Here is a 24705-nt window from a genome sequence, read left to right on the forward strand (position 1 = left end):
GATGGCACAGACTACGACTGAGTTGCTGCAGGTGGGGACAGTCAGCACACAGAGCCAGGGCTGTGTGCTCAGGGTGGGGATGGACTCACACACAGCCCTGCTCCTGGAGAAGGGCAGGTCAGAGCACAGCAACACTTCACTGTGTGTCCCCAAGGCAACGAGAGGGAACTGAGGACTGCTGGCAGAGGTGCTGGCCAGGATGGGGGACACTGGCTGGCTTTGCTGGAGCTGGCTGGTGCTTTGTCCAACATCTTCATGTTTGACCTGTCTGACTGCCATTTGAAGACCTGACTGACCCAACTACTTGATCCAAAGATGTATTTTTTCTTCTTTAGTGCAATTTTTTAACTTGCTGGATTTTCACAGAAATATGCATCATTAACTAGCTTTTTAACTTACTACTATATTTATCCATCATTTTAATTTGATTATTAATACAATAGTATTAATTCTTAAGAACAACATAGTGAGAGTTCAGATGCAATATACAAGAAGGTTGAACAGAAAGGAGAGAAAAGTTTCTTCAGCAGAGGCATTTTTAGTGTGAGAACAGCAGATGAGCCACTGTTAACTACAAACTAAACTTGGCTTATAGTCCATGAAAGTAACAATCCATACTTCCATTGCTAATAAATGCTGTATAAAACACATTAAAATGATGTTGGAAAATAAAATAAAGATAAAAATATTATAAGGGTAACTTAGAGCAGCTGTTTAAATGCCAAACAGTGTCTGTGAGCTTTGTCACTGATGCAACTCAACCATGTTGGAGCTGTGCAGGGACAGCTTTGCTCCTTCCCCTGCTCTCTGCTGTCCTTCCAGCATGCCCTTCCAGCACAACCAGCCCAGCCTTTGCTCTGCTCCTGTGGAGACACAATTCCAGAGTCACACTTGATCCCACTGATCTCCTGATGACACTCTGCTTGCTGCTGGCAAGGCTGTGGGGATGTTTGGACACTGCCTGCACTCCCTGGGCCATGGACTGGGCTTGGGAACCAGGATGGCACCGTGGAAGGCAGGTGTGGCTCAGGGAGGCTCTCCTTGGGCAGCTCCTTCCCAATGGAAAAGGCAAACAGGCCTGCAGTGCCCAATTCCTGTCCCTAACTAAAAGTAAGGCATTTGTATTATTTTTCCAACGTACCCTCATTGTAAGAGGTAATTTGGACCTTCCAGTGCACTTTTAAAAACCTTGTACAATTCAGAGAAAACTCCTGTTTCATGCAGATGAAATTCAATTAGACCAGTGGAAAGGAAAGTTTACCAGCTCAGGAGGTCCATCTAGTGGAGAACACACTGAGTACAGGCCCAAAAACCCCCGAACCACACAAAACTGAGGCTCAGACGAGCAAAGCATTAGTACACTTACATAGGTGGGATGGGCGGACCCAATTATTTACTGGCAATTTCAATATAAGGATTTCCAGACACAACACAGCCTTGTGTTTTTAAAATTCTTACACAAAATATTTGTGCAGCAGCTTTATCTGACTGATGTGCCAATGCATATTATTGATTTGAAGTAAAAGAGCAATGACATCATCGTGGGGGAAAAAAAAAAAGACAGGCAATATATATTTTTCTGGACTTGTTTAATACAACTATTTGCAACATAGTTCAAACACAAGTGTTTAGAGTGTTGTTTTCTCTCAGAAACTCCTGCTGAAGTCTAATACCACAAACAAGAGTGAGATCAAACCAGGTGACTCGATCCCTAAATAATTTCTGACTCCATTCAGGATCAGACAAAGTGGGTCTTCTGTACATACAGACCCAAAACAAAGATTCACAGTGAAATTCAATGTGACTTCTCTGGCAGTCATTTAAATAACCTATACAAATTGTTAGACATATTTAAAAGTAGCACGTGCTAAAATAAAATTACATATTACTTTTTAGTTGATTCAGTAAAATAATCCCAAATCTCACAGATAAGTGGAGAAGTTTTGTCTGCAAAGATTTTAATAATATTAAGGAAAATATGGTTTCATTACACCGGTTTCCTTGAGTGTAAAAAAATTAAAAAAAAGTCAAATTTTCCATTATAAAAGAGTGTTTATATTCACCTTGAAGTTCAGGAAGGAATCTGAAAAATATCCCTTCAGAATTCAGTCTTTGATCGAAACAGGGTCTGCAATCCTCTGCGAACATTGCACAGCTCCTCTTCTTGCTGTGCAAAAAACATCACACTTATCACAGGCTTTTGAAAAGAGGAAGGGTTTATGTAACATGTTGTACTCCTGGTGCACAGAACATGCTGCTTTCAACAGATCAAATAGGATACTTTTCCACAGATTAAGACTCAGAACCAAAGCAGTACATTCACGTCTACCTGTGGCTTTTATCACCCGGGTAAGGTCTAAAGTGCAACATGTCAGTGATACTTGGATTTAAAATCTTAGTAATTTAGTGTTCAAACAGCAAAAAATAAATAAAAATGAGTGCAAGATGACTTCATTTACCATTTCTTTTAGAAGTTTCTCTTGGATTCCTTTTATGTCTTCTTTCATCAGATGCATCTGCAAAAAAGATCCTGAATGCATCTCTTCTGCTCATAACTGGTGGCACATTTTCAAGCAAACAATTACATCCCTAAATGTTTTACAAGCAAGAGACAGAGATGCACATGCATCCACCTGCCTATGGAAAGGGATGTGTGTTTTAAATTTGTTCTTTCTGGGATGAAGAACATAAATATTCATAAGCAAAATAAACAAAGCCATGGAATCCAGAATAAATCTTGGTTAACTGCACACGTCTTCTAATGGGTGAAATCCTGGCCTAAAACAGTGAATATTGTTAAATTAAGGGCATTTTATGAGAACTAAAACCTAAAAAAGTATCATCAATACAATGCTAAGGATAAAGTCTTTCTTCAGAAAAAAAAGTCAGTACTGGTATCTGTTGGTGCAATTGAAGAATTATTAAAACAAGAGAGAAACAAAAGCTCCTCATACAAAACAGAAGTTCCTCCTACCTCTGAAGTAAAAATACGTTCTTCATAGTCAACAGAATGGTAGATATTCTTTTCAAATGAAGCTTTAAGAACCTGAATTCTAAAGAAACAAAACACAGTTCAAACAGTTTTGCTAGGTATAAACTTCCCACACAAACCACAAACAGGCCCCATTATTTGTAATCTATTTGTACTTTAAAGTGTGGATAAATATCATCATTGCTGGAACAGTCCCTCAGGTGTGTGGAGAAATTTAGATGGAGAATCATTACATTTTTCCTGTAATGTAATATTTTAATCTAATTGTCTCATCTCATCTACCATCTCTAATTAATGGAAGAAACTGCACAAGGAATATCAGTTGGCCTGACTTGTACCTCAAATGAACAGCCCACAAACCTCATCCCAGAACTGACAGAGCCCACTAACCTCTGCTGCTCATTTTTCATGTAAGTACTCAAAGTACTTGTCTGTTTTTTCCAAAAGGTCTGGAAAGATAGAATATTAACAGATGCTGATCAATAGGAACTGATTTTCCAAGCCCAAACTGACCAATATCTCATAGGAACAAACTAACTCACAACCACAGACTCAGCAGTTACACAGGATTTACACAGTCCCCACAGAAGCTGGAAAACCAGCCCAATAAAGTATTAGTAACAGTTTATCCTAGGAGGAAAAACATAGAGGAATTCATATAGTGAATATATATAGGAAAAACATGTAGTGACCAAGGAATTCTCAGAGCATTGGCCAATCCCAACACCTCAAATTCACTGTTTGACATTTCCCTCAACTTGAAGCAAAATGATAAAGGCTTTTAAAATCAAAATTAATAATCTAAAGTTAAAGATGACATGAACAATCTATGGATCCCATAAGCTGTTTAAATACAAACCGAGAATTCTTTTTCCATGTTTTTCAGGGACTGAGAATCCTTTTCAAAATTCTCCAGTTCCTCAACGAGAGTAAAATGAAATTTGTCCAGCTGCCTGATCCTACCAAAACAAACCAGGTTCCTTTCAGAAGGTATTCCTTGCATTTGAAGGATGTTTTAAAGTCCATCTGTCATTCCTGACCTGCATTCATGGAGTTGGTAACTCATGGTTGTCAAATGCTGATGGGCAGCTTTTAATGTCTGCTTATTAAAATGATCCATTTTCCGGGAGCGGTTCTGTGAGGGTGTTTGGACATGAAATTCAGATTATTTTCACTTCAGGGAAAAAACTGTAATATGGTTAGTACTCTAATTGCTAAATATCACATTTTTTAAAATGGTCCCCCTGTCCTTTGGGGAAAAGCTTTCTCTTAGTGACATGTAAATACATTTGAGGTTATGCTTTTGATGAAATTCTACCTAATATAAGTAAAGGTGCATTATTTGGAAAGTATACCCCTTCAAAATAGAGAAAGTACACATAGAATGAAAAATAAAACAGACATGGGAAAGAAGGTCATTGGAGAGTTTAGTACATAAAGGAATTGAAAGAGGCTTAAAAGGAAACATGAATTCTGTCATCTCCTGACATTCTGTGCACTTGGCTTAAAGGGACATGAAAACCCAACTCTGTGCTGGAAGCCAAGCTATCCCCCACATGCACATGTACCCCCAGCTGACACTGCACAGGAAGGGTCTTGCCTCAATCTTCTTGGTAAATTCTTTTTGGAGCTTCTGACATATGCTGAGAGTTGAACAACCAGGTTCCCAGAACTGCCCATCCAAAGCAGAGAGCTCATTGAGGGATCGAGTGGAGATGCTCTCAGACACTGCAGGGAGGTACAAAAGGAGAATGTCAAATTCAGGAGGAAAAAGCACCTACCCAGAGCTAGGGCAGCTTCTGTTACATATCAATTCATTTCACCAAAGAGAGGCTGAAACCACTTTCTATTTTCATATACATTTTCTGTCTTTTTATAAGGATACAATCTCTAAATATTCAGCATTTTTATTCCTTTTCTTTGACATGTACAATGCTTTTCCTGGGATATTACATTGCCTTGTTAAAGCTTCGTCACATTATTTTAAACTCTTGCACAACTGTATTCAACTGACACTCCATGACCAACCTCTGTAAGCAGCAGCATCATTTGTTTTAAATAACTTTTTGGGCTTTAAACTGATTCTTCTCCTTCCAGTCTTTTCCTCCTCTTTGCTGGTCCGTGCCTCATCAGAGCTGCTCTCTGTGTCACTGTGGTATCTTCGTTTCAGGACAGTTGGGCCTTTAATCAACATGAGAACAAGGCTTAATTTTAGGTTTACTTAAAACAATGAGATGGGAGGATAAAGAGGATTTTATTCACCTGTTGGATCCAAACTCTTGGAATATGTGTCTTGGCTTTAAGATATGAGAATGATATAAAACAAGATTTCTATGGAACACAGAACTCTGACTAATAAGCAAGTCTGGCATAATTTCCTGACAATACCATTATTCCCAGTTTTTTTCCCCAGTATCAGTGGGAATGCTTCTAACTGTTTCTTTATAGCACAACTAATTCTTCACTGGAACTGCATTTTGGAGCCTAATTTTCAGCTTTGTTTGGGGATAATTAAATGAGAGAAAATTAGAAAAGGGCTAAAAATAGAATAATACTGAAAATATATAAAATATAACAATTTGGCCATATTTTTATGCCAAATAAAATATTTTTCTTAACCTTTATTGAGACATACAGAAAGTATTTTGCTTTAATTAAATGCTTGTACCTGACTCATTTACAGGGTCATAAGGTTCTTCAGTTGAAGACTCTGCTTTACTCCCACTGGAAGCAGACAGTGGAGATGGTGGTTCACAACCCTAAAGAAAAGCCACTGATTTATTAGCTTCCAAATTACATCATTTTTAGAAGTCTCCATCAAAAATGCACATTTATGTGGTGAAAACTACATTTTTTTCGAAAGTCACTCCCTATCATTTTTTTAAATATGAATTATAACTGATCTTGTTGGGATACAATTCTTTCATTGTGCCCATATGATAAACAACAAATTGTATCCATATGATAAATCATAAAAATATGATATTTATCTCAAATATTAAAAAAATAACTGCTAGAATTTTCCAAGCAGGCCCCAAGTAGACATTATACAGTGTTTAATATTGAGAGAGATGCATTGCCCTTTAAGCTCCCCACTGTAAAGGAGGTGAAATGGGTAAGCTGGAGCTCACTTCTGCAGAGCAAAGAATGCATTAACTTACCTCTTTACTTTTAGTGACAGTTTTAGTGGTATCTTGTAGTTTTCCTTTAACAGAAAGTGTGTCTGAAAAGCAGAACTGGAAACTTGGATCTTCGTTATTACTCCTTGTCTCTGCCACAGCTCCCTTTGCATGTTTTCCGCTGTCAGGTTTATATGTCGTTAAGCTGAGCTACACAGTAACCAAAAACATCATTATTGAGAGATGGTCCTTAAAAATCACCAGCTGGAAAGTAGATCAAACAGACAAAAAGCAAAGAATTTAGTAGCATACCTCTTCTTTGCTTTTGGTGACAGCTTTAGTGGTATCTTTTGGTTTTCCTTTAACAGGAATTGTGTCCGAAAAGCAACGCTGGAAACTTGACCTTTCGTTACTGTTACAGGTCTCCAATCCAGCTCCCTTGGAATTTTTCCCACTGACAGTTTTATATGTTGTTAGGCTGAGCTACACATTAAGAAAAAAAAACCCAAACCATTATTGAAGGGAGATGTAGAGAAGCACAAGCCAGCTGGCAGCTGAATGGAACAACTTCAGCTAAAAGGACTGAGAGAAATGTTACCATCCTTACCAAAGATGCTTCTGTCAACACTGGGGAGAAACTTTTCTTTCCAAATGTTGACTTTGTAGCTGTTGCCTCAGGGGACTGATTGACACATATACTGTGAATATTCTTATTTTGGGGACAGAAATTATTGGGAGTGATTCCTTTCTCGGAATTTAACATCTCCCTGTTTTCTGGGGATGACTGCTGAAGACCAAGAGATCTTTCACTGGAAGTGTGCTCTGGAGTGACATTTCCTTCTGAGAGCCCTTCAGCACCTAGAAAACAATTCCTTCACTGTCAGCATGAGGAATGGAAGTTAAAAAAGGCAAGCCAAAGGTCCAAACTGCTCACTGTTCCAGCTCTAGGTGTCTCCAAGTCTCAGATGTGTGCAATTTTACTTCAAGTGCTGGCACAGGACTTGCCACACTTCCCTCTTTGCACTCTCCCACTGTTTCAGCAGTTACCAGATTCATTCCAACACTTACACATTGCTTTTCTAGGTTATGTTGGTGACAAATAACTGCACCAACCTATAAAATGTCAGTGCCACATTAACACACTTCCTTAAGTTATGTGGAACACCCTGAGTTGGGGGATCTCTCTTATGTTAAAAGCATGAAATAAATGTAAAATTGTACTGCTGGGCTAATCCTCAATTAACCTCCAACTTTTGACTCTGTATTGCTGGAAATTCCAAGTCCAAATACCTACATCTCATTGTCTCCAGAGATGCAGGACTCTCAGCTGAAGGCACCTCCATTTCCTTCTGTTCTGCAGGACTCTTGGATTTCTCAGGTGGTTTCTGCACACAGTTCTCTCCTCTCTTTGGCTCCACAGATAAAACCTGGGGTGCTTTTTGCTGCTTATAATCCTTGATTGCCCCATTCATAGGTTTCTATTACAACACAAATGTTATAGAAACATTTTTGCAAACATGGGGAAGTGTACACAAAAGGAGACAAAGAGCATGTTATCTCTAAGAACAAACAGAAGGAAAATTATTAGCAGGACTTAAATCCATAAGGATATCAGGTGTTCTAATATCAATAAACATTGAATTTGTTCAACTGGACACATGCATTTCTATTAATTTCAACTTGCTCATGTTGGGCACTTAAAATTCAGGAGTACCAAGTGCACAAAGAGAGGAGAGTTAATTTTGAAAAATCTGGCAGAAGTGGATTTTTAATAATGCAGTGCAACTGTATACCTGCATTTTTGATTTCTCCTCCTTGGAGGTGCATGGTGGAATTTGCCCTTCACTCTCTGACTCAGAACTGGAAGGCTCTTTGTAATTTTTTGCTGCTGCTGCTCTTCGAGGTAGTTTCTTTCTGGAGGTTTGTTCTGTCATTTCAGCAGTTCTTGAGTTCTGTTTTTTACATTTGTTTACCTTTGGAAGAATAAAACCACCTTCAGTTTAGAAGAATGATCAATAAATCAATATACAAGAAAAAAAGGTAGATGCTGGATTTCAAGTAATTAAACCAAGTTATTTCAAAAACAGCTAAAAAGTTTAACTTTACCAAAGCTCAGAGAGTTTAACCATCAGTCTACTAACAAAAGCATCAATGTATAATAGTCATTCTAACTCACAGTATTATGCCTGAAATACTAACTAAATACTACATAAAAAGATAATAGTACCTGAAAAGAATACACAGTATTTAACAAATTATTTGGAAATAAGCATGAAGAAACGTCACACATTTATGAAAAGTTACTTTAAAACAGTTTCTGTGGGTAGTGAAGACATTTTGAATATACATTACAATTCTAGGTGCAAACTTACATCTACCTTTTTCTTCTTTGCATTTTTGCCTTTAGGTTTCTCCATGTGGAAAGCAGGTTCAGGGGATTCATCTGGTGTTACAACACAGCCTGAAAAATCAATGTAATGCTCAAATGTTTGCCATCAGGTTTAGTTGTAAATAACAGAAGCACTTTCATGCCCACAAACTTACTGACTCAGTAACTGCTTTCAGCCCATTATTTTAAAAAGCCTTTTTTTTTAGTTGACAACAACTTCCACCTGTCCCATCCTCCAACCCTTTTCCACATTAAAATACAGACTTTATGTAAATCAACCTTTATAAATGATTAGAACTGATTTGAAAATTCCTTGGAAACAAGACAACAGAAACATGTGATATCTGCAACAGAGCACATGACACGCTGTGCAGTCAGTACCCAAGGACAAACTTCTTGCAGCACTCTTCAGAAATATGAAAAATGTTTCTTACTTTTGTCTGTGCTTATTGGTTTCCCTACTTTTTTATTTCTACTGTAACCAACTATCTGGGGTTTAGGCTTCCTCTTGGATTCCTGTAGCCAACTAATCTCTGTCTTGCTGTCATCCCCTCTGTTCTCTGCGTCTGAGTCACTAAAGAGGTGCTTCTTGTCTTGATTGTTTCTAGCCTACAAAACCCAAAACAGTTCCCAAGTTATTGATTTATTTTTATATACATTCTTCTTCCATAACTGGTATTTAAAGGCAGGCAGACAAGCTATACTGAGCCACACAAATCTGAACCTTACTTGTTTTGTTCCTTTCACTTCAGTGCTGGATTTACTGACGACTGCATTCCTTAAGTAGAAAAATAAAAACCACCTTTAATGATACATTTAAAAATATTTGCTGTAAAACCTTCTGCTATTCAGGTGATATGTGGATTAAGGATTCAAACAAATGCACTTACTTTTGTTTTCACATTATTTTGGAAATACCTGTTCACCTTAAACCCTAAAGGCTTATTTCCCAAGGATCAGTGAGAGCACACAGTAACAACACAGCCCTGGGCAGGCTGAACATGAACAAAAAAACCCCCCCTCTAATCAGGAGTTTCTATCCCTGTAGTATTCCCTGAGGAGAACTGTTCTCCCCATGGAACACATTCCCTGGAATTCTGTAACAGGATGCTGGAGAGTGCAGACAGTACTAGTGATAATCAGCAGACTAGGATGCAACAGAACATCCTACCCTTTTTTGGTTGTCTCTGTATGAACACTCAGTTCAGTAACATGCAATTCTTGGACCTAAAAATAGAAATAAATAAGGAACAAACCAAGGTTTTAATTTGTTATACAATCTGAACAAAATTCAACAGCTAAAGGCTCCTTTTCCTCAGTTATTACACTAAGTAATTAATGGTCATTAATTTCTATCTTAGAATTCATTTAGCAGAGCTGATAGTTTAAAAGCAGCTGGAACTGAGCAAAGCTTTCAGTGTCTCAAACCAATCCCCCCACTTGCTTCACCACCTCCCCCAATTCAGAAGGCTCCTCTGAGCTTAAGAAGCAAAACTATCTTTTGTTGTCTTCTGTTTTTATCATCACTAGATTCTCTTTTTACTCAAACATCTGCGCAAAGATGTTCTTTAAATGGGAAGGATGGCAATAACATTTTTGGGATAATAGAATATAGAATATTTTAAAATAATGATACCCCCATGCAAACTGTTTAATTCTTAATTCAGGAAAAACTTCATAACAGCTTCAAGTGGCCAGAACCTTAGGACAGTTATACAATTACACATTATACATTTGAGAGTGCTGGAGGTATTTACATGGCAAACTTCTTTCCCCACTTAGTTCACTGATATAATTTGATATAATTGATATAATTTCAGCAAACAAAATTTGACTGATTTCCTTTATATTCTAATCATAAAATACAGGATTCAGTTATATTCTTACTCCAAGTTTTATTGTAGGCTCATCAAACCCACTGAGTTTAAAGTTGTAGACATCATCCCTGCAAACAGACACAGAGAGCAATTTTGTGACTGAATTAATGAATATTTCCCAGAGTCAGGTATGGGCAATCAGAAATTGTGCTTGAAAATGTTCTAACTACTTACATGATATGACCAGCAGTTATATTAAGAAAAGAAGTGGTTTTCAGGATTCTGTCCTGAACTTCTTCCTATACAGAAATGAAAAGTTGGCTCACATGGCAAATTTGGACTATGCATTCAGAAACCCTGTCATCTCAAAAAGCAAGTTCATCATGAAGATAATCATGTTGATTAGCAACAAAGAGGAGGAACTACATCTTTGTCTTTTAAGGATATCAACAAAACCTCAGAATTTTTTTGCCCCCCAAACATGATGACTCATTTCTGTGTCCTGGCTCTATCTACTTTAAGGATTCCATAATTTTATTTTTGATATTATTTTTATTCTAAATATTTAGCATTGACACATACAAAAGGCAGAGATTAAATATATAATATGCCAACAGAAATTAATTTGGGTTTCACTAGATGACAGTTGCCAGTAAAAACTACTGTTCCACATGGGTATTTTAAATTTATGCAGTCAATACAAAATTAACATCTACAGATACTTAACATTCACTGGTGTTTGTGAAATGTCCCTTTACACCTACTGATTCCCACCATATTTGTACACACAGCTGCTATGAAAAGCAATTCTAACAAAAGCAATAATATGTTACCTTGGAGTTCCAGGATTTATTTAAATATGGCCTAAAAATAAACACACATTCTGTTAAATGCTAATTGGAATATATGCATGACAATTCTGCCTGTATCAGTAAAAGCCTTCTCAAAGCCAGCAAACCTATTCATGTGTTTAAATACAACATCAATTAAAAGACTGAAAGGATTAAAAGAGCTCAGCCCCTTTTAATCATGTCACCCATCACAGACCAAGCCCCAAGGAATCAGCCCAGCAGGGACAGTTCCCATCCTACCTGTTCAAACCCAAGGAGTCTCTTGCTTTGCTCTTCTCATCACTCTTGTCTTTGTACCTGTCACTGATTTTACTGATCAGTGATTTGGCTGCATCTGAGATTTCTTTAGACTTTGGTTTCTATAAAAACAGTTGAAGACTTAATTTTGAATTCATCCAACAGAAGAACAAAGCTGTAAATAGAACTTCAGGTTCCTAAAAAAAACCCCTAAACTGCATTAAATGTCTTCTAGATGTAGTAAATCACATTTCCTTGCAAACCATTTCCCCCTGCACTGCCCAGAGAGTGTGCAAGGGAACATGAGTTTAGCAGTGTTTGCTTTTAAATAATGTGGGTTTGGGAACTGTAACATTCAAAAGTGAGCAAGGAAGTGCATGAGAAGCACAAGTCGGTGGTTATTTAAGAATAATTTTGACAAAGAAATTCAGAGTAAACTAATCTTAAACACGTCACTGAAAACAGCAAAAAGTGAAGGTGATATTATTTCTTCATTTGGTATTTGTGGAAAATCAATTAAAAGTAAGTTTGTGACTAAATGACAGTAAACCCACAAACTTTGGAACACTGAAAATTTGACAATTCTCTTAATTGCAAATCCAAGAAAGGAAGGTAAGAAATTCTCACAGGCTTTGATGGTTTTGGATTTGCAGGCTCTTTTCTGAGGAGAACTTCGGGTTCCTCTTCTGGAAGCTCAGAATGCAAAGCTGTGTCGGCCACTCTGGCTGAAAGAAAGGTTTCAGCATGTTTCAGCAGTAGTTTCAACATTTTTCCCTTCTGTACTTCCCTTCTGTTCCAAAGAATTAACACTCCAACTTGGTATGGTCTCTATTTCATTTTCTTGCTTCTCTTCTCTTTATTTACTTTGTTTATCTGGAGAGGTACTTCAAAGAGGGAATAAATAAATAAATGCCTTTTGTTTCACAGGTTTTTCACTAACAATAGAGAGGAAAACAGGAGAGAAAAGCACAGTTGCCAGGTGACAGTTTATCTGCTCTATTTTGCAGAGTAAAGTTAACCATGTGTGAACAGAACCTGGGTGGGATGGATGTGCCACTGCTGGATTTGGCTTTTGCTTGTCCCCAGTGGTCCCACTTTTCTCAGGAAGAGGGGATGTTCTTTTTTTCCATGTTTCAGTTTTAGCAAAAGAACTCTCCATAAGTCCAGGCAGCCTAAAGACAACACCACCTTACTGTCAGTGAATTGCAGAAAGGGACTTTTAATGACAATAAACACAGGTCATAAAATAGGAAAATAATGGAATCTTACACATATCAAAGGATTTTACATGGCAACATAATTTCAGTTCTGGTAATACTTGAAAATACTCCCTTCAAAGTGAGTGACAACAGTGAATTCTTTTCTAATACTTACAAGGGTTTGTTGCTTTTCCCAACTGGCTGAGAATCAGGAACGATATCAAACACTTCACCTATGAGACATTAACTTGGTGTCAATTATTATGGCCAAAGGAATGGACAAAATTAAAATGATATTAAAAGTAAGGATTATCAATGCTTGTAAAATTACTTGCCTAAAGTTTGCTCTTCTGTGGCCTCTTGTATAAATTTTAAAACTTCTTCAGCACATTTTTGCTACAGTGGAATAACACCCAAAAGGAAATATTAGCATAGGACCATCAGCAGTATAGCCTCATAAACTTGTACTTTACCTAAGAAAACATGAAATTCCTTTTTGTTTTAGTTCATGGAAGTGCTGCTCCAGTACCTTTTCATGTGCTTTTGCCTCATTTCTGGTGTTTAACCTCCTGATCTGTTCTGTTTCAAAGAATTCATCATCCAGTGTCAATCTTTGCCATCCCTAAAAAGCACAGTAACACTGACAATTACAGTCCATAAAAGACAAAGAAGTAAAATTCTCCTAGAAACGGACACTTGAAATATTCTAAACAAAACATTCTATAACTTAAAGCCTTCCTCTAAAGCATGGCTGTATCCAAAAATGCTTCAGAATCCCATAGGCTGGGCCTTGACCTGAATCTGACCAAGACAGACATTTAGAACCAGAAATAAAATCAAAGTGTTACTTTGTAGTCATTGTCCAACTGGAACAGAACCAAAAATAAAAACATACTTACACTGCAGTTCAGTGACACCTCTATAGTTTTCTGTGATAGCAGTGAATGCCTGACCAAAAATGCACTAAAACCAATGCTATAAATGCTATAACCTGAGGTCATTCACATTTCACAGCTGCAGCTGAATGTATTCTATGTTTTATGAGTACTTCAATCCTGCAGAATCCATGTCAGACTCTGTGCATGCACCTTTCTCCTGTTACACACAAAGGAAGAACTGAGGGTCTAGTAAAAGCAGGTTAATTCTGGAGTTCAAACTGATGAGTGAATGCAAATTTTAGCTAATTAAGAGTTCATTCTGACTTGAAAACATTATGCAGTACAGAAAAACACAATATTTTCTACAAGACAGTTGCCGAGTCTAGCTCTTTAAAATATGAATTAGGAACAAATTAGAATAGAAATGAATGTTATTGTAAGCAAAAGACTTAGCTACAGATGACATGCATACTCCAGTAGAGTCCTGATAGGAAATCTTTGTTCTGGTCTCATTTGTTGCACTGCTGTCAGACCTCTTAGTGGAGCTGGTCATTTCCAGAGGCAATTTAAATCTCCCTTTAAAAGGAGTGGCTGGAACAAAGCAGAGACATGTAGGAATTCCACCACTGCTTTCATTACAATTACTGGGCTGTCTGGGACATCAGTAGGAAGAGTTTTTGCCCCTGATCACACCAAAAGTTGGTCAGTATTGATTACAACCCATTACAGCCCCTTAATATTTCTCTTGATTTCAACTCTGTTATGTGGAGATTAAGAGCCCACAGACTGTGGGTGTCCAGAGGCAAAGCAAAGCTTTTACAGGTTGGCTCCAGCAGAAAATAGTTGGTCACTCTTTACAGATTTCCCAGTCAGCTATTTTTGCTGAACAGCTGCCTGAGAGCTGCAGGACAAATGGCAGGTGCCCCCAGTAACAGGGAACCCCTGGGCAGCCACTGTCCCATAGCACATCTCTGCACCAGGACAAGTGGCCTCCTTCAAAAATTTTGAGTTTAAAAATGGCAAGTTTAAAGCATCTGCTCAGGAGATTCTACAAAGTCTCCTTTTCATTTCCAGCTCTGCCAGGGAGCACAGTCCATGCTTGTGTTTCAAAGACAACTTAGAGTATATTTTTCCCCTGGAGGCACTTGTAAACTCACATGTGCTGACAAAGGTCAGTGGGCTCCTTGTGGAAGTTCTTGTCGTTCCAGGAACAATCACAGAGGCTTCAGACATTTTCCTTGTCCGAGAGGGAGTGATCTGGAGGAACAGAAAGAACTTGACCATGATACACTGATTTAGGGATGACAGCACAAGACTTTAGAAAATCTTTTTCCAAGAGCCTCTTGACACTTTCCATTCCTGGAATGGCAGTTGCTCTTGCTGCAGATATCAATGTCATGGCATTTTTAGGCAGTTCCCTTTTTGAAGAAAATTCCCTGAAACACTTGAATGATATAATGCTTAAACTGAACATTTTCAAACTGAGGTCACTGATTGTTGTTTCCTAAATTAATTCAATGAATTATGGGCAAATCCTGTCCCTTGTTCACAAAGAGGTTCCCTGGAGACTCCACAAAGGTGTCACTAAAGCTCCAAACCAAAGAGGAACAGGTTTGCTGAAGCACTGCTGGCAAGGCACACCCTGTCACACCAGGAGGACACTGTGCCATCTTTTCCCTTTCCCAGGATTCTCCAGAGGCCATCCTTGACTTCTGCAAACCAGGAGATCCGAGCACATCTTGAAAACATTTCTCTTTAGAGCATAATGGTCTAAAGAACATGAACAATTCCTTTTTACTTTGGTCACATTATTAAGAGTTCCAAAGTACCAATGAGAAAGTTTTTTGCAAAAGGATTTTTACAGCTATGTCAAGTCCCAAGCAAACCCTAAATTAACTATATTTCAAATGTCAAATAAGAAGAGGTTTATGTTATTAAATGTTATAAATATTTAAATTGACTTGTATTTCTTCTCTACGCCTTTTATTTTCACAATCCTACTCACCTTGGAGGAATCCCCTCTGCATTTTTCTTGACTGTTACTTTTATTCTGAGTCCTCAAACTTTCAGGAAGTTGCTGAGATTTCTTCTTACTGAGTTTCTCCTCCTGTTCAGATTTTTCTTTCAAACCTGGTGACAACTGGCTTTCTGGTACCATAACCTATATAATATTTTCATTTTACTTAATTGCATACAATATTTGGATTTTATGTTTTATATTTACACAAACACACAGAGCAACTTCTTTACCTTAAATAACATACTCCTCATTTTGACAAACTTCAGAGGTTACAGACTTTTAGTTTGAAAAGCCTCCACCCTAATTGCTGTTTTCTCTAATAAAGATGGGTTATTGAGTCACAATTCACATAAAAGAATATATTTGTCTGGTTTATTCTTTGATTGGGATAATAATATCTCCCCAAAAATACAATATATACACAGTAGCCATCACTTGCTGGCTTTAGACTTATCTATACTTCGAGATATAGTCAAAGTCCTTGTTTCTACCATGACAGATTGTAAATTAGCAAATAATCAGAGTAAATATACAAACCCACGAAACAAAATACCTGTGATCCACTTTCATCAAAGAGGACATGGACAGCTGTTTTGGCAACTGAGGCACTTTGCTTCTTACTCCCATCCTACAAAGGGAGGAACCAGCCACGTCAAAACAGACACTTCACTCTTGGGTTAAACAAGGAACAGAAAATATTGAAGTGAAAGATGATAAGTGTCTGAAAGCAGATTATAGAGGCAAAGAGATGCTATAAAGCAGTTCCATTCCTCAGGAATTCCTCAGTCAGACTTCAGGACAAAGTAGTTGTTAGAAGGAGGAAAGTGTGGCTTTAAGTGCATTAAGCACATTTATTTTGAATTAATTCAAAACTATTCAAAAAGGTGTTTCAATCTTACCTTACATTTACTAAATCCATAAATCTTTCTGGTTACGTCTTTGATTTCCAAGATGGAATTAAAATACAAAGAAAATTTCTCTCCTTCCAGATTACCCACATTCATTGGGCTTTTGAGATCTATTGTCAATAATTTCTTTGAGTCTTTTTCTGGACAAAAACAAAATATGAAAAGTTCCTTTATTACAATGTAACAACATCTCATACAATGTTTGTAAACACATGACACTTATTCTTCAGTACAGCTACTAAGATATATATTTTAATTCACTCTACAATAAATTTTATTAGTGAAACAATTCAAGATTCCATCTTTTAGGAATAATTATTCTTTATATTATTCCACAGAATTTTCTTTGAGGGTTATTTACTATAGCTGCAGACCAATTATAGGTATTTACTATTCTAATTAGTTTAAAGGAATATTAGTTCCTGTCATTGTCTTTTGCCTTATTTTGTATTGAAAAAACTAGAAGACATCATTTTAAAATTATTTTCATAAAATCACACCTGCATATCCAAAATGCAAATGTGACTGCAATGCAATTTTATCTTAGATAAAACCAGTTTCTACTTTATTTTAAATGAGAATTTTGCTTTGCTGAGAACTGAGCCAGTAATTCAGGATTAATTGCTTTGAAAATCCAAGTTAGCATGTACCAAAAGGTCCCATTTTTGAGTGCAAATACCTTCAAGGCTGTACATGTTCACCTCTTCTTCTGGTATGATCACTGTTTCCCACTGCTGACCCTTACATGAAAAATACATTTTTAAAGATAGAAAATTCTGATATTACAACTAAATGAAATGCAGTGATCAGAAAGTCATTCAGTGAGGACAAATTTTCAGCATTTTAAATCTCTGTTAGGAAGAGTGACATGGAACAAATGCTTCACCACTGCATATGTTAAACTATTTCCAACCAGCATTAGAAAATCATTACTTTGAAATTCTTTGATCTAAATATGTACAGCAAATCTGGATTTTTTCCCCCCTCCACACTGGAATAAGTTCAACATGTTGATGTGGGGAAACAAATCTGATACACTTGAAAGAATCTGGATCTACTGCCTCAGTCTGAGAGACAAAAACCACTTACTGCATCATCTGCTGCCACATAGAAAGAGATACTTTTGCTACCAACGTTGAAATCAATCCAGAATTCCTCCAGATTTTCATCCAGTGGGAACTGGAGCTAAAAGAAAAAGATAAAATAATAAGAGCAGAGAGCCCTGATTTACACCAGCTTACAAGTTTTGTGTTGGTCTCACAAGCTTTCAGTACATGCCTGTCTGAATCCTTCTGAAAAAATATAATTTTCTTACCTTATCCCCATTTTTTATTAACTAGAAGGCAGAGAAACTTACCTCATATTTATCAAGAGCTGCTGATAAACATGGATATGTAAAAACCCTGTAAGAAAAGGATATTTTTTTCAAGTATTCTACAATGCTGTAAACAAACTTTGCATATGTGAACGTAGCAACAGGGTTGTGTTTTCACAAACTTCTGTGCTTTAGAGACTGAGAGATCCCAGCAATCAAAAATCACTTTTTCCCCGAGAAAGAAGCTTTATTAGCTCTAAAAAACCCCCAGTTTTACCTTCTTTTGTCTCCAAGCATGCCATTCACCTGGTTAAGAAACTTCCTGCAATCCTATAAAACACGGAAATTTCTTAAAGAATTGTAAAATGGAAGTTTACCCCCCCGGGGATATTTTTCATATGACTTACTGTTTCAAACTCAGAATCTTTAATTCCTTTAAATGCATTGGACACAAACTCCATGGAAAACCACTGGGAGGCCAGTTCTGCTCTTTGCTTCTCTGAGATCATTCTGCACAAAGCTTCTGTGATGGCCACTTGCATGTCATAGTCTGCAGGAAAAGGAGATTTAAGGACACTGCTGAGGTGAAAAAATATTATGAGGAAAGTGGTATAAGCAGCACTGAACATTTCATATTCTAAATCCTATTATATCCAAATATGTAACCCCCAAAGGTTACATATCCCCCAGTGGATAAAAAAGTACAGGAATAATGATGACCAAACTTATTTTTGCAAAGGAAATTTCAACCAAACCTTGCAGGACTGTCAGAGCCCCACGGGGGGTGTACAAGCCAAGGAAAGATGTTTTCAGCTTTCCCCTGTCTGACCTGGGAAATTGTTGGCTACCAAAAGGATCCTTAGAGAAGTTACACTACTCAAAGCTTGACTTCCTCATCACCTTTGCTATTTTAAACCTTAGAGTCTAGAGAAGAACTGAACCCTTCAGTGAGTTACCCATGCACTGAACACACTGAAACATTCCAGTCTGCAGATTGTTTTCAGGCAGTATTTGTATTTTTCAGATGGCTCAATCATCACATTCTGCAGCTTCTGGATGTCTTCTCTGGATTTTTAAAAGCTCTGCATCTGATTTTTAGGAACCCTAATACTAAATTAAGTCCCATGCTCACCTCCAGCATCCAAAATTCTCCTCCCCATTTCGCTCCTGCCAAACAAAGTAACGTTTCATCAGAAGATGAGAGCAACACAGAGCACAGAAAGCTTTAATTATAAATTTTCCATGTATGAGAGAAAACTCTGATTCCACCAGCCTGTAAGACTTAAAAAGGGGTAAGTCTGAGGATGTGGAAGGACTACTGGGGAAAATCACCTTATAGATACAATTTTTATTCTGTTTGTTTTTTGAAGTGCTGCAAACCAATTTCCCAGTGTGAACCAGCCTGTCTTTCAGGGACTGATTCCCTGTGCTTTACACACATTCTTATAAGAAAGAGTTTAATTGCTTTATGAACACTGGGATGAGAAAAAGCCTGACCCAGACTGGAAAAGAAGAAAATTCATGGAGAATAGCCCATGACAATACCTGCCCACAGCCACTATCTTGGACAACTCCATAACAAATGCAACTCAAATTAAACAGGGACCAATCTGCACAAACTATAAGAACTGCCCTCCCAGCTCTGCAAATGATGTAATGATATAAAAATTATACTGAAGATTATTTACATGACCAGTAACATCTCCTTTGTAGAAAATAACTTTTTCTTGGCCTCTCGGGGTATGTTGTCAAGCATTAAATTCAGTTTTCTTACTACCTAAGAAGAGGGGAAAAAAGGGAGTAAGAGGAAATATAAAGTAAGTTTGTTATTCTTATTTTGGGCCACTGTAATATATTTGAGAACACTGAAGAAAGTAAAATGCAAAATGCTTAAATAACAATGAGTTCTATCTGACATGAAAGGGTATTTATCTTAATGTAACGACCTCAATTTCAGTAAATCACATTAGTTTTAATGTGAACATTAGTTCTTAAAGGGTTATGTTTCTTATTTGCAGGTTTAAATATAGAAAAAAAATCTTTCTAAGCTGGAGTTCTGTCTGCAGTTGATTGCTGAGTTAAAATGTCCCTTAAATTAGCATTAAAAAGCCTTTCCTTTGGGGATGCAGCCTTGACAGAAGACTTTTTTGTGACTTTCCTTTTATCTTTAGATGGAAAAAAACCCCTGACTGTTTTTGTAGCATCTGTACAGTTAAATAACTCTCTTCACAAAGTCTGTTAACACAGTGACCAGAAAACTGTTGCTTAGAAAGAAGAATGTTTACCTCCTGCTGAACATAAATACTAATTCTCACATCAGTGATGAGGGAACATGTCCTCAGAACAAAGTTTTCCAGTATTTGCATTTTACCTAACAAACAGGAAAAGAATAAATTAGAGAGTTGAAAAGAATAAATTAGAAAGTTGCCCCTTCATAAACATTTGGGACAAGATTCATTTTCACTTGGAAATAAAATACTGTATGTCTTTCTTTCCAGGATTACTGATATTTGAGGATAAGTATCTTAAGCATCATGCTTAAATGTAAGATAGAATATTCAATTTATAGTGAATGTGGCTCAGGTTATCAGCTGAAACATTTAGATCTGGTGCTATATTTGTATTAGATCAAGAAAGTGGTACCACCCTCGTTGCACATGTTCTCCTCAGAAACACTTGCCTAAAGCTGCCTCCATGAGTACAAATGATTTTAACACTGATAAAGTGTCCTGAAAGAGACATTTTAAACCTTCACATGTAGTGCACATGTTTTTTAAGCTCACCTTCAGGTCTGCTCTCACACACAGCCTGCAGTGAGAAACAAAACAAGACATCATTTTGATACAGCAAATATTACAGCAGAAAAATCAGGCAAAATGTATCTGAAGGAAGTAATCAAAAAGCATTTAGGACTTCGAAATTATTTCATCCTTAACAAAGAATATAAGAAATGATTTCTACTACCACGTGTGGTTTTCTGGAATTTTATTTCAGTTAAATTTACTGAAATTATTTCACCAAGGACAAAAACTTTTATGAAAAGAAGCAACTCATGGATCTTATAAACTTGGGGCCCTGGATTAGCAAACTGATAATTTATGTAATCAAAATTTGATCAAGAGGAAATTTTATTTTGTTCATTGAACACTTAATGTTGTGGATTTTTTAGAAGTTATTTCATGATGCCAACCATGAACAGCAAACAAGTATAAATACAGCAAACTGTTTATCCCCAGAGATTTATAGTCTATTTCAAAAATCACTATAACATGAACTTTAGAGAGATACTAAATAGAAACACACTTGAAAGTTCTTTTGTTGCTAAACTAGTAACAACTATCATGACAAATTTTATTATCAATATATTTTTACCAGTAACACATTGAAGAAATCTTCAGCCAGACTTGTAAGCATTTCATTCCTTTCATTTCCTCTGAGGATCAAAATTCCTTTTAACTTTTCAAACCAATTGACCATGTAAAGGAAAAATAAAAGTGAAACTATTTTAATAACCTGGAAAAGGACAATAGTTTGTATTATATTTCAGGAAAACTACACAAAGATTAAAACAACAAGAGCATTACCAGTCTGCTGAGCATATGTCAGCCTCAGACTTCAAAGCAGTCCAGCAAACTCATATAAAAATATGTAATGTTGTTGTAATTGCTGTAAGCATATCTAAATTAATTCTATATTGCATAATTTGCAAAACCTTCACTGTGATAGAGCAGCATCTTTATAAGGGGTCACTTGACAAAGAACATTCAAATGTTTGTTGCAAAGTTATGGGAAATTCTTAATTCTGAAACAACCAAGGACCAAATCAAACACTGAGCAGGTCAGCACAGGAGCATCACTTATGCACTTGGTTAATTTTGATGTATTTCTTGAGAAGTTCATATATGTTTTCTGGTTTTACTTATCCTTCCAACAAGCCCGTATTTCATCAGTGCTGGGAGCCCATCCTCTCCTGCTATGCTGATTTTTTCCCCACATTTCTGGATGACATTTAGTAAAGTAGAAACACTTTTCACTTCTTGTTTGTCAAGTTCCTGAAATCGAAATTACAACAGAAGCTTTAATGGACAGTTCCAGAAGAACTAGATAATTAAGCAGATGCCTTTTTTGTTCTCGAAAGCCACCTTAACTGCAGCTTGAAGGAGAGATTTCATTCTTAAACTTTATTTCAGGCTTTCAAATCAACTGCTGGTATAAACCAAGGCAAAGGAAATATTTCAGAGTGTTGCAATGCCAGTGCAGATGACTGGGGTGCAATGGTTACATTACCCGACACAGAAGCTTGTCTAATTTGTTCACAAACTGTTTGCTGCTTTTGTAAGAGACATTTTCTGAGTCTTCTGTGGCCAGAAATTTCTCTAATAATTGGGAATCTTTTTTTCTTGTGGCTTCATCAATTAACTTTTCCAGCTGTCAACAATAAAACAAAGCAGCTGTATTACTGTGTGCTTAGCAATGATACAGGTTTAACAGGATTTCATGCAGGTTTTCTGCATTCACCTGCTCCATTCCAAGCAAATATCCTGAATCACAAAATAATTAAATGTAAAACCCAAAGAACAGAACATCATATCTAATACATTAATCGTGCAAATACTTGTACACTGGGATTTTAATTATTTCCCAGTTTTCCTCAACTGGCTTTTCTTTCCTGCTATTACAACTAAATTCCTACATAAGTGTTCATTGCCTTAATGGCCCTTCCTTAGTACATTTAACATTTTACTTTACCAAGTAACTTCAACTATTTTGCCCCTCTATTCTTCCTAAATCAATTATACCCAGGTGTCAGCATTTTGCTCTTAAGTATCACCTCATTGATTCATCTATGTCAAATGCACGTGATTTATTTTTATCAATAACAATCTCCAGTTCCTCTTGCTTTCCACCCACCTATTTCACACTAATCTATGGCAAAGGAAAGTTTCTTCCTACCCCACTGCACTGCAGATTTGACTTGCAATTGAGTACCTGAAGGAGTGCTTTAAGCCAGCAATTAAACCAATCAATACTCGTGTTCTGGTCCATCAGCACATACCTGCATCTCACTCCTGGCTGTCATTTTTGCAATTCACCAACTCAGCTGTGTAACAACAAACAATCATCACTTAGGCTTCAAACAGGTTTCACAAACACATCAGTAATGCATTACAAAACACATTACAAATTCCAAAGTTTGTCACTAGGGTAAATGCTATATAAATGCTATTTAAGAATTTAAACTAACTGGGGATATAAGAAACAGCAGAACTGCATAGGGATATAAGAAACAGCAGAACTCCATAAGGGCCCTGCTATAAAATGCCAGATTAAATAATTTAACAAAAATATGGTAAATGACACAGCAAAAAAGCCTTCTGAATTATACACACAGTGATGGGCTCCAAGGTGACCGTCACCAGCAAAAGGTCTCAGTAAGTTTTATGAAAACAAGTGTCTAAGTATTCAACAGCAGGCAAAGTATTTTCTGTAACATCTAAAAAAACCAACAAACTTGTTCATGCTTTGTACAAATTAATCTACACCAACCAATCCGTGGACAGTCAACAATGGGCAGTTTTAATCTCCCCATCCCAGAAATTGCACAAAGCAAAGAGAAACAGTTACTAAAGACAGGGAATGACTTCTGCAGAGCAGCAGCTGCGAGCACAGGCTAACCTTTTATGTACTGCTAAGCAACACAGAAACAACACATACAGGGAGATTTTAAATTCCTTTTTCCAACAAAAGATAAAACACGAGCCTCCGCTGAGGCCTGTGCTGGCACCTCACAGCTCTCGAGTCTTCGGGCGGGTCAGACAGGGCAGAGGATGAAACACAACCCTCTTCTCCACAGAGAAGACCTCGACCCCCAAAACACGCGTATCCGCTGGAACATCCCTCAGGAGTCCGGAATGTCCCTCAGGAGTTCTGGCACTGCGAGCGCACAGCCCCAGCACCCTCACCCTGAGCCCCCCTCCCCTCCCCTCACCCCGGGCCCCCCCTCACAGCCCGCGCGCCACGAGCGCCCCTCCCGCTGGCCAATCGCTGCCAGTGCCGCCGGCCACCAGCCAATCAGCGCCCGGCAGCGCGGCGCGCGGGCCAATGGCGCGGAGCGGGGGGCGGGCCCTGCGCGCCCTCAGCGCGGGTGACGGGAGCGCCCTCAGAGCCGCGACCGCTCCCTCTGCGTTACAAATTGGCTTTTAGAGCACTGATTTCAGCGCCCAGACGGGAGTTAGTGGGTGTCAGTTTGCTAAACCAGTATAAATCGTTCATGTGCTTAATTCAAAACGTTTTCGCTGCCATAAAGTGCCCGAGTAGGTACAAACACACCCTCAGGTGCGCGTTTACCTGCTGTGGGTAAAGGGCGTCGACTGACGCTTGTGGTCTTTATTATCCAGAAGGAACTGGATAATATGCTTTAATGGAATCCAGCAGTGCGCTGCATAATGTGCTTAAATGGAATCCAACAGTGCCAAAGTGGGGCTTTACCTGTACTGGTGTGATACTGGTGTATCTATGGCTGGTGTATCTATATATCGCCCAAACGCGGCTGATAATATTTATCACGAATCTCACATACTCCAGTGGAATAGCAAGAATCGTCTCCACTCATACCTAGAATAAGCAGCAGTAGTGGAGCATCCAGGAGAAAAAACACCTTTCACAGCAGGAAAACCTGCAGCAACTGTAAATAAAATAGCACTGCTGACTTCCTAAAATAAGGAAAATAAAATCTCAATACTATAAAAGGTAAAAAAAAGCTGTACACGAGGTATTTAAAATACCACCAGATGTCACTGTAATTCAAGAAAATGACAAGTGGTGTGAGAATTGGAGTATCTGTGCTGAGGAGTTGGGAGTGAGCAGCGCTGGGCATTTTGCAGGAGGAATGTCCTGCTAAAGCAATTTACTGCAGCATTAACTGCCCTCGTATTTACTGTTGGCAGTGGGTGATCCGAAGCAGATCGGTAATACAGCTT

At 37.7% G+C, this 24705-nt stretch overlaps 1 protein-coding gene across 1 annotated transcript; it reads right to left on the reverse strand.

Moving 5' to 3' along the window:
* Positions 1–7: 7 nt before the first annotated feature.
* SYCP2 (synaptonemal complex protein 2) lies at positions 8–23704 on the reverse strand. Its single transcript, XM_051803089.1, has 47 exons — positions 23441–23704; positions 22782–22826; positions 22013–22153; positions 21647–21777; positions 21098–21200; positions 20509–20533; positions 20011–20096; positions 19414–19502; positions 18858–18892; positions 18133–18275; positions 18003–18055; positions 17768–17813; positions 17500–17595; positions 17090–17150; positions 16402–16550; positions 16056–16130; positions 15488–15643; positions 14640–14739; positions 13955–14073; positions 13134–13226; positions 12940–13000; positions 12780–12837; positions 12441–12577; positions 12033–12130; positions 11409–11527; positions 11151–11181; positions 10552–10616; positions 10388–10445; positions 9672–9727; positions 9230–9278; positions 8935–9109; positions 8484–8572; positions 7905–8084; positions 7406–7589; positions 6719–6969; positions 6424–6594; positions 6154–6321; positions 5661–5751; positions 5021–5173; positions 4593–4720; positions 4033–4127; positions 3852–3951; positions 3383–3441; positions 2975–3053; positions 2460–2516; positions 2064–2167; positions 8–863 (listed from the first exon to the last, which is right to left on the reverse strand). Exons 2-46 carry the CDS (start codon positions 22803–22805, stop codon positions 2099–2101), a joined length of 4506 nt encoding a protein of 1501 aa, XP_051659049.1. The 5' UTR covers positions 22806–22826; positions 23441–23704; the 3' UTR covers positions 8–863; positions 2064–2098.
* Positions 23705–24705: the final 1001 nt, after the last annotated feature.

This window comes from Manacus candei, unplaced genomic scaffold, assembly GCF_025592945.1.
Source record: "Manacus candei isolate 608988 ecotype Guabito, Panama unplaced genomic scaffold, ASM2559294v1 h1tg000057l, whole genome shotgun sequence".
Classification (NCBI taxonomy): domain Eukaryota; kingdom Metazoa; phylum Chordata; class Aves; order Passeriformes; family Pipridae; genus Manacus; species Manacus candei.